We start from the raw sequence: 9,951 nt of genomic DNA, 5'->3' as shown, positions 1-9,951 counted from the left end.
TTTTTATAATATAACTTCATGCTTCATTCCCAATTATCACCGATGAAATAAGTTTATCCAAATTTCTATAATTTATCAAAATAAGTTAATTAATTTTTATAATATTAAAAACAAGATAAATAATACCTTCACTAGAATTAATCGTGCTTAATTTAATATCATTACATATAAAAAGATGCTTTGTTTTCTCATTATTTTCTATATTATATTTTTTATTTTTCTATTTTGTAAAGAAAAAATATAAACAAAAAATATTAAAATATAAATAAATTAAAAACATAAGAATTGAACTTTTAATTTCTAAGAACATAAGATTAGCTAATTAATTTTTCACTGAATAAGTTATAATTATCTTCTATTTAAATATTATAACAACTACCTGGGAGCTAACTTACAATAGCTCCAGTTAATTAAATCTAGTTAAGGTTCGGATCAGGCACTATGAATTAATATGAATTGATTTGGGTTAATTTAAAATGATATTATTTTAATATTAAAAAAAATTATTTTTTAAAAAAAGTTAAATAGTGAGGTGTTTCTCAAGTTTAAATCGGTGAACTCTCACCTATTTTATTTTTCAAAAACTTAACAAGCTTTTATATATATATATATATATATATATATATATATATATATATATATATATAATGGAACTTTTATTTTTAATAAATAAATGGAGGTGAAGCTTAGCTTGTGGATACGTGTTAGATCTGCAAAACCACCTCGGTAGCGTTCAATGAGGGAGAGAATGGGCCCACAAATGTTATTTACACGTGTCAGAAGAATTTATACTCCAGTTCAGCACTAGTGTTGTGGTGACTTTTTCTGAAGAGATTATTATAACTCAGTCCTTGTAGTTTAACAAAAGTAATTACGTAATACTCGTAGTCTTAGAAGTTATAAATTTAATATTTATATTTTTAAGCTTGCTGATAATTTAGTGGTTTTATCTATTTTATGTTCGCTTTAAATTTAATATATTTTTTGGGGAAAAAAATGAAAAAAAAAATAGAAAGAGGTAAAATGAAAAAGTGTTACATTGAAGTAAAGTATTTTTGGAATAAAAACTATTAAATCGAGGATGGTCAAAATTAGTGAAAGGTCTATTTAATTCTTTTTGGAATAAAAAATATTAAATCGAGTCAGTTGTGAGATCTATATATTGGACTTAAGCAAAGCTCATGCAAAGTTTGTACAATCTTTTCTTGATGGGTCGGACGTTAGGTCTGCTTTAGTCTACAACTTTTTCGAAATAATAATATATTTTTAATTATATTAGATATATTTAATTTTTTAAGAGTTTACTAAGATTTATATGTAATCTTATTATTATTTTATATAGACTAAATTTATTTTTAATAATAAAAATTATTTATTTTTTATAAGATTTTTAATACGTGAACTTTGCATAATATTTTTTTATTTTATTAAATAAATTTTATATGTGTATTGATTTCTATTACAAATTGATTTTGATAAACAAATTTATTAAATACAATCGAGTAAATAATTCATGTTCTGATATTAAATATGTTGATGTACATTTATCTTTATGTTTTTTCAATTTTGTTTTTATTTATCATTCATGACTCTTTTTGTTTTTTTACAAGATGTTCTTGATCTGTTTAACAAGATGTGTGTATAAGTTTTTTAATTTATATCTAACAAGTTTTTCATGTAAAAAAACACGTTAAAAAAATCTACATGCTCAATTTTTTTTATCATGTATTGATATTTGCAATTTAATCCTTATTCTTTTAATTTCTGATTTCTTTTCTTTTTATTAATGTTTTTATTCTTTTCAATTTAGCTCACAAATTGAAAATTCATTATTGTCTTTTAATTTATTGTTTATGTCAATTTTAACCCTCATTCTTTTAATTGCTATTTTTTTGTAATTTTTTTTAATTTCATCATTTAACATTTTATTTTATAGGGATTGAGCTTTATGATTTTTTCATGTATAGTGTTTTTAGTATGATGACCTAGGTCACGGTTTTGAAGAATTAACAGGGTTTGACATTTTTTTTTGTCTTATTTTCTTTTTTGATATCATTATTTGAAATTGTTTTTTTTAAATAGCTTTATGGTTTTTTTTTAAAAAAATCTATTGAATTATCTTGATCTCATGATTTAGGATACATAATAAATATATAATTTAAACATATCTCATGTCCAAGTTACAGGTCTCACGTGCTAGCGAAACTTTGTCTAGAGCAATATTTTTTTTATTTATATGTTGTTGTGGCCTGATTTTATATTGTAATACTAAATTAATCAAGTTTTAACTTATTTATTAAAATTCAATTACTTTTTTAAGAACATAATCATTTCTTAAACTTTTATTTTGGATTAAAAAATGCATCGCACAAGCCACCGATGTAGTATAGTATCTAAGAGCCAGTGGTCCATCTTCCCTCTTCCCCTATGGTTAACTCTACATATCGACATTAAATGATATTTTGAAATTAAACATTATATGTTGATGCGAATACTTAAATTCAGTATTATTAAATATGGTCTGATATAATCTAACATAACTTGAAATTCAATCGGCCCGATATGTAGTCCAAGTCAGATTTTAAAAAATTAGGTGAGAGATGACCAGTCAAACTTAACAACTCATCGATGAGTTAACTCTATCAAAACTCAATTTAATTTTTTTTAAATTTTTTTTTAAAATAATATTATTTTATTTTTTTCTAATTAATTTTAAAACAATATTATTTTAACTTTTTTCAGTAAACTCGAGTAACCTATAATCCGAGCATTTGACAAGACCTGCAACTTAAGTTAAATTCCGTGTTATACCAATAAATTATTTCGCCTAGATGGGCTAGAAAGTAGCTTATTTAATAACTAGAATTGAAATTAAAAGAATCTCATTTCGTATGTCATGTGTAAATCCATGGTTTTGCAAGCAAGCAGGAATCGATGCGAAAGTTGTAGATTGTATAGAAGCAGAAGAACAGGAATCAATTGAACTGCTTGTCATTTGCAGAAATATAGGGGAGGAAGGGAGAATGTAATGGATTGTATCCAATAAACATATCATAAGTTCATTTCATTAACACTTTTGTCTGAAATAATCCACAATATAATATCACTAGAAAAGGTTGGAGATTCTACCAGTGGCCGAACCCAGCAAGATCAACATTTCGAGCCTCTCAATTTTACAATTATGTGTGTGGCATTTTTGCAGATCGAGTTACATACTGGTATTCTGCTTTGTTTATCCTTCCATATTTATCTGTTTTCATTCTCAACAAGCGAGACAACTTCCATAAATTTTTTATATTGAATTGTATCGTAACTACTCTCTGCAATGTAATTTAATTCATTGAGATAATTTGTTCCTCGACTAAAGAAGATGTGGTATAAATGGTATGTGCAGCTTGGCACTCCTAGTATAGCGTAAACATTAAAGGAGGGGATCGGAGTATTAAATGCTAGCATTTAGCGTAAACGTTAACTGTTTATATATTTTGCGCTCGTTTGCTCCAACTTCTACTCGACTTCTGCCCAAACTGCTTGGGCCTTTCTGAAGTACTGGAATCAACTCAAGAACATGCCTGAGAGTCTGAGACACCGCATATAGTATGATTTACAGTCAAAGGCATTCGATCACATGACTGCCCTCTGACCTTATTAGTGAGACCTAGACGCCATCAGTGTTCGCCCGTTGCATCCTCTTTCCTTCTCCTGATCCATCCGATCTTTCATTGTCCCTATTCCCCCCTCGATTTCTAGTGGCGCCCACCACTTCTTAACGTTGAATATATCGTTCAGCCCGCTTCTTTAGCTCTCATATTGTTTCAGGCTCTTCTAATGCCAAAGCCATTTTGAATTCATTGCTATTTATTACAGATATAATCACTGGCAACAATAACATCAACATTGATACACTTAGGCCTGCTATTTCTAAGGTCTTCGTGTAAAATCTTATCATGAAATCCCTCAGCAACTCTCGTCTTTCTTGTCATTTACTCATGAATGTAATTGTAGTCTTACTTGATCCCCTGCTTGTTGCAAAATGATGTAGAGATTCAACTGCAAGGTCCCAGAAGTTCCTCATATATCTCTAGAGTAAGTTGGAGAACCATGATAGGGGCTTTCCTTCTAAAATTGATGAAAAGCTCTTTATGACACCATGTCTGCCATCTGATATAGCATCATCATCATTGGAAAGCAATTAACATGGTTTCTCGGATTGGTCAGACCATCACAAGTTTCCAAAAAAGGGAGCCTAGTGCGCGGTAGAGGTGGTACCAATATATGTTTAAAAAATGGAGACTCCCTCTAAGAGCTCCGTCCCCTTTTGCCCTGAACCTTAATGCTTCCTTTGTCTTCTAGTCCACCATCTTTATCATAAAATCTACTGAGAAAACATGCTTATAGTTCAAAAGTTAAAATTGGAAAAAAAAAATTTCAATTTGCAAGATATCTATATAAAAAAATGAACTTACAATTTAGAGTGTGTACGGTTAGGCCCTTAAAAGGCTATTTGATTTACGGCAGGGCAATTCATGTTCTTGAACCAAGTTTTCAGATTTCTAAGTTGTGCACGGATATTTCTATATGATTAATTTGTTTATTAAAATAGACAAGAGCTAGCTTAATTAAATCGTATTAAAGGAGAAAAGTCAGTTATGCTTTTCCAGAAAATAGATTGGAGCTCGTTTCCAAATTCCAAGGACAACAATTCACAAGCCTTCTCCACGGGATCAATGGCTCTCAACTTGTTGGGTTAGGTAACGCTACCCAATCTCCCCCAAAATACTCCTTTCGTAAGACAAAGCCATGAGCTATTGTAAGGTTGAGTCCTCGGAGCACAAGTTATTATAGCCATAATTGGAACTAAATAGATATGAAGAAGGTTCGTAGAAAAATTATTTCCCTTGAAAAGCAAGCCATCGAGATTGATAAAAACCCAATCAAGCAAAGTTGTCATCCAATCTAATCCCATTTCTTAACTTCCACTACAACATATGAATTCTTGTCGAATGATTCCTGAAGGGTTTCAATAGTACTATGCATGAATTTGAAGCTTAGATTTTATTTTATAATTTTATGATTTATGATTAAAGATGTTAAGAATACGATTTTAATTTTGAAAATTGAATGAAAAACAGGACAGGGTCTCTGTTGGATGGAGAGAATCCTCCATCCGACCTTACCCGATTGGATCAAGGTGGGTGACGGGTTTGGATATTCCAGGTTAGAAGCCGATGGACAAACCACCTGCCCTGACCCAATCTATCGCCAATTTGGCATCCCTCCCTGTAAACATCTAACGTTATTATTGCAGCATGATCTTAAGCGGCAGGGAATAATTTTGGAAAAATTTTGGATACAAGACAAGCACTGCTACAGGAATTTAGTCACCCACCGATCCTAAAATTGGCCCTACGGCAATTTGGCTGCTCTTTAAGGAAGCTTCATGCAAATGACCTACATGCAGTCATGTCAAAATCAAAAGCAGTGATTATCAGAATAAATATATTAGATACACCAACACCACAAGTAGCGAAAAGGTTCTGCACCTTTCCTCTACTGGAAAAATGATGCTCAGTTCCATTGAGTAAAGATCAGCTACAATATGTCTGTCTCGACAGATGTTTCCAGTACTCCTATTAACTTGTACTGCAACGAAACACCTGGTGTTGCACTTTGCTCCAGTGAAGATGATGACATTAGTGAAACCAGTAGCCTTTCATCTACAGATTTCCCAGTTGATATCGATGAGAGCTACATTGATAATATCCTCCTTTCTGAGCTTCATCAAATGCCAGCAACAGAGCTAATAACTCGATTTCTAGAGATTTCACAAGTTGGTTCAGCTCATCAAGATGCACTGAATTGGATGTCAAAGGTTGATGCTGGTCTTTTAAATCCATTCCCCTGTGAAATTTTTCTTTCTTTCTTGGTAATTAAATATCATTTCTGCTTTGCAGGCGCATGCTTCCTACCGGTTTAAGCCTGAAACAGCCTATCTCTCTGTCAGCTATTTTCATTGCTTCATACTATCTCGTCCTTTGCAGGTAGTGTGTTCTTAACTTAATGATCATTATATATTTCAATCTTAGGATGGTCAATTGCTAACAACATTGGAGCCACATACTTTAAAGAACAAATCAATAGGTATCAGAATCATTCTCTACTCTAATATTAGGATGCCCTGCCCAGAAGATTGACAAGATTCAGCCTGTCAATTTCGCATTTAATCGTTGTTTCATGCAGCAAGGTAAAGGATGGCCCCTGCAGCTATTAGCAGTAGCATGCCTATCTCTAGCAGCAAAATTGGAGGAAACAAGAGTCCCATCTCTTTTAGACATACAACTATTGGAGCCCAGATTTTTATTTAAACCAAGCACGGTTCAAAGGATGGAGCTTTTGGTCATGAGCTGTCTCAAGTGGCGATTACACATCATTACACCTTTCTCTTTTCTGCATTATTTCGTTGCAAAGCTTCCACATCTCAACCCCAGAAGTAAAAATTTTATTTTGACTCATTCATCCGATCTTATCATCAGCACATGTACAGGTAATTAATTCCTAGACTGATCAGATTTTCCTATCTCTTCTATAAAAACAAAAATCACAGCTAGCTTGCATGAATCTTGACAGTGATTAAAATCTTGGCTTATGCTCCATCAACAATAGCAGCAGCTGCAGTGCTATGGGTGACTAATCAAACTATTGATGGCCCCAAATTAGAGTGCTTTCACAGTAGAATGGACAAGGCAAGTCTTAAAACTTTATCTTCATCAAGTCTTTATCAGGGGGTTGTATTAGTTTTGGTGCACGATAAGCTCATCAAACAAATCACAAAATATTTATCACTAAAAAAAATATTAAAGCCCTCACTAAGAGTTTATTTGGATCTGAGGCTATTAGACCATGTAATAGTGGTTAAAGTCAGTTGTCCTTTGATGAACAATTTGTCCAAACTTTCCTTTGTTTAGTGAATCAAACGTACAAGTAACAAAAATATTACCGTTTCATGACAAAAATCGTCACAGGAAATGGTGAGAGGATGCTACAACCTTATTAGGCAAAGCATGCCTCAACGGTGTCGTGCTGAGGTACTTGATGCAGCCATGCCGGGGAATTGCCATTCAAAGAGATGCTGCAGGAAGGGTTTCAAGTCAAGCCAAGACATGTCTCCAAACAAGTGCTGAAAATTGATACTGCTGACAATATCTATATATCAAAAGTTTGGGCTCTCTTGTATTTAATTGTCTATTCTTTCTCAAACAAATCCTCTTTTTTGAGATAGATTTATTTTTTCATTTTGTATTGCAACGATTGCATTTTCCTTCCACAAAACCAATTGCCACTGTCTCAATCTCAATAATATTGTAAACTATTATTGAATTGTTTAAGTTATGATATAATATGATCATGTATATATTAAATTAACTATATATTAAATTCCTGAAAAAAAGATATTGAGTTTTGAAACTACAAAAAATAACTTTCCACCACCTTCAATTTCTTTTATGTCTAGCATTGCCATGAAGAGTCGGGCCGGGCGGTTGGTGTATATATTTAAGTTTATGTGATTTTCAAACAATTCATTAACTACAATCCAAATTTTATCTGCAATTGGATTCTTCATTTATAATTTTTCCTCTTTTCAAAGCTAAAAGTCTCCTCCTTTCTTTGTTTCTCTTAAGATTTTGTTTGTGCCACCCATTGAATACAACTAAACTACACATGTCATTTTTATTTATTTATCAAAGTATCAAGATAATTGAAAGTAAATAAATTACATGCGTAGAATTACTTTATCGTATTCAATGTAAAACCTAAAATATAATTTATATTATTTTTTAATAAATTTTCTCAACCAAAAACTTTTTGGGTTTCAAAAAACCTACACTAACTTATATTATTAATTAATTTTAATTATATAAAAAATGAGGTTAATAAGATTTGAATCTTTGATAGTTTAATTATTAAGACTTTAATATTATATCAAAATAAATATTTCAAATTAATAACTTAAATTATTAAATAAGATATGATTTATATTATTTTCTAATAAAAATTTTATTCTCTATTAATTTTTTAGATTAGAATATTTTTTTAAAATATACTACAATGATATGAGTAAATTCTAAAAATCATTCAAGAGAGAATCTAATCTCGGTTGATTGATGTATAAATCGATTAAAAAATACTGTTTATAAAAAAAGAAGAAAAGAAAATAGAAGAGTTGCTTACAAAAACATGAAAACACACGAATTAAAAGAATCAAGGAAGGATCGTAGGCTCTTGCGTGGGGGGCCATCAACTCACGGGAAGCTATCACTCAGCTCTTTTGGTAAGCCCAGAGGACGAGGAGCCCATGATTGATTTGAAAAACGAAATTTCTCTCTGCCTGCTTTGTCAAAATAATTGTCTTGCACGGCTGCTACGTCCGGGCATCCCAATTAAAGTTGGAATATTCATATTATCAAAACAAAAAAAAAATATTAATAAGAAAACAAAAATAATAATTAAACACTAGCGTCACTCTCCATCATCCATCAAAATCACTCTGATTAAAATGGGTTTATGCTAGTTAAGGTTAAAGTCATTAAGCTAACCATACTCCCTTATCAACCCTTCTCAGAAAACGAAAATATTTGTAACCACTTGGGTTTAGAATCTAAGGTTTTATTTATTTTTGTGTTTTAAATAATTGGGTCACTCTAGAGACTACCGATCGTAAGGTCAAGTATAAGAAGTTGCTTCGTGCTCGCGGGGATGCTTTCAAGGTGGCCTTTCTGAGGTTCATTGAATGGATATAAATAATTAAATGAGTTGTGGTTGCCAGAAATAAAATATAGCTTTTTAGCTTTCTTGAGTAGAGAAAGGACACTTAATTCTAAGATTATAAATATGACTTGGGGGTGTTTGCATCTGCTATATTTTAGTTAATTATAATCAAGGATAAAATATTTTGGATAACTTTGTCCTTCGAAGTTGGAAGGGCACACAAAATCATAAAATTATTGTTAGACCTGGTTTAGAGTTTGGATTATTAGGTTAATCTATGAGTTATAAGGTTAATTCAGATAATTATTTTATACATAACAATATTTTCTATGTTTTTTTTTAATTCTTTTAGAGTTAACACGACCAAATTAACTTAAGAAGTCACTGGTTTTCGTGTAATTAATATCTAACATTGTCACAATCAAAATCTAGATCCCAAAATCAATTTATCAAGCCAGATTTAATAGCTATACATTAAAAAAACAACGCCAATTTCCTAGTTTCCCTCGACATGATTGAGTTTGCTTCCGCTTTGTTTCCCTCGACCGAGTTCACATGTAAGGTTTTACACTACCAATTTTCTGGATAATAATAGTCGAATCTTGTTCAGCTTATTCGATAAAATCAGTCCACGTCCTATTAAATAAACAAAATCTTAGCCAATACAGACTAGTAAGAAAAAGGAGTTTAATAAGGCCTGCTGGAGACAATAACTATAAACTTTGTGGCTCTTCTGTTGGTCCTAGATGATGAAGATGAGCTGGGAAAATCGTTTTTAATTAAGGTATTTATCTGTCACGGGCAAAAACAATACCTTGTAAAACCAAGCTTCTAAGCCTTTTTTTAGAGTATAAATAAAGGAAAAAAATTATATATTGTTTTGTTTAATAAAACGTCTTATTCATAGGTTAATTAGACTATTGTTAAAAACAACGCTTAGTTTTTTTAATTAACCTGGATGACTATCAATTAGATTTAATTCTAATCCCAATAGTCGTGTAGTAACCCAACTTAATTATGTCAATAAAATCAAATTTCAAAAGTCAAAGCGTTAAAATAAAAATAAATAATCTTAATGGCAACTTTAATTCCAAGCGTCCACATTTGACATTATAAATTATATACATGGACTATTGTTTATTTGATATCGTAGTAGTACATTGTGATTTGTAAAAGTTTTTTTCA

At 31.0% G+C, this 9,951-nt stretch overlaps 1 protein-coding gene across 1 annotated transcript; it reads left to right on the top strand.

Moving 5' to 3' along the window:
• Positions 1-5,510: 5,510 nt before the first annotated feature.
• On the top strand, positions 5,511-7,334 carry LOC133682279 (cyclin-D1-1-like). The gene is made up of 5 exons (XM_062105562.1): positions 5,511-5,872; positions 5,955-6,041; positions 6,241-6,544; positions 6,628-6,743; positions 7,023-7,334. Exons 1-5 carry the CDS (start codon positions 5,600-5,602, stop codon positions 7,179-7,181), a joined length of 939 nt encoding a protein of 312 aa, XP_061961546.1. The 5' UTR covers positions 5,511-5,599; the 3' UTR covers positions 7,182-7,334.
• The last annotated feature ends 2,617 nt before the right edge of the window (positions 7,335-9,951 follow it).

Source organism: Populus nigra, chromosome 2, assembly GCF_951802175.1.
Source record: "Populus nigra chromosome 2, ddPopNigr1.1, whole genome shotgun sequence".
Lineage (NCBI taxonomy): Eukaryota > Viridiplantae > Streptophyta > Magnoliopsida > Malpighiales > Salicaceae > Populus > Populus nigra.
The sequence above is the reverse complement of the archived record's forward strand: the minus strand, read 5'-3'. Positions and strand labels throughout refer to the sequence as shown.

What these genes read in the sequence shown, in the direction of transcription:
- LOC133682279 (XM_062105562.1), top strand. Translation starts at nt 5,600, where the DNA reads ATGTCTGTCTCGACAGATGTTTCCAGTACTCCTATTAACTTGTACTGC. An exon ending in CACTGAATTGGATGTCAAAG is followed by an intron (nt 5,873 to 5,954) that starts GTTGATGCTGGT and finishes TCTGCTTTGCAG; the next exon opens with GCGCATGCTTCCTACCGGTT. An exon ending in TTCACAGTAGAATGGACAAG is followed by an intron (nt 6,744 to 7,022) that starts GCAAGTCTTAAA and finishes AAATCGTCACAG; the next exon opens with GAAATGGTGAGAGGATGCTA.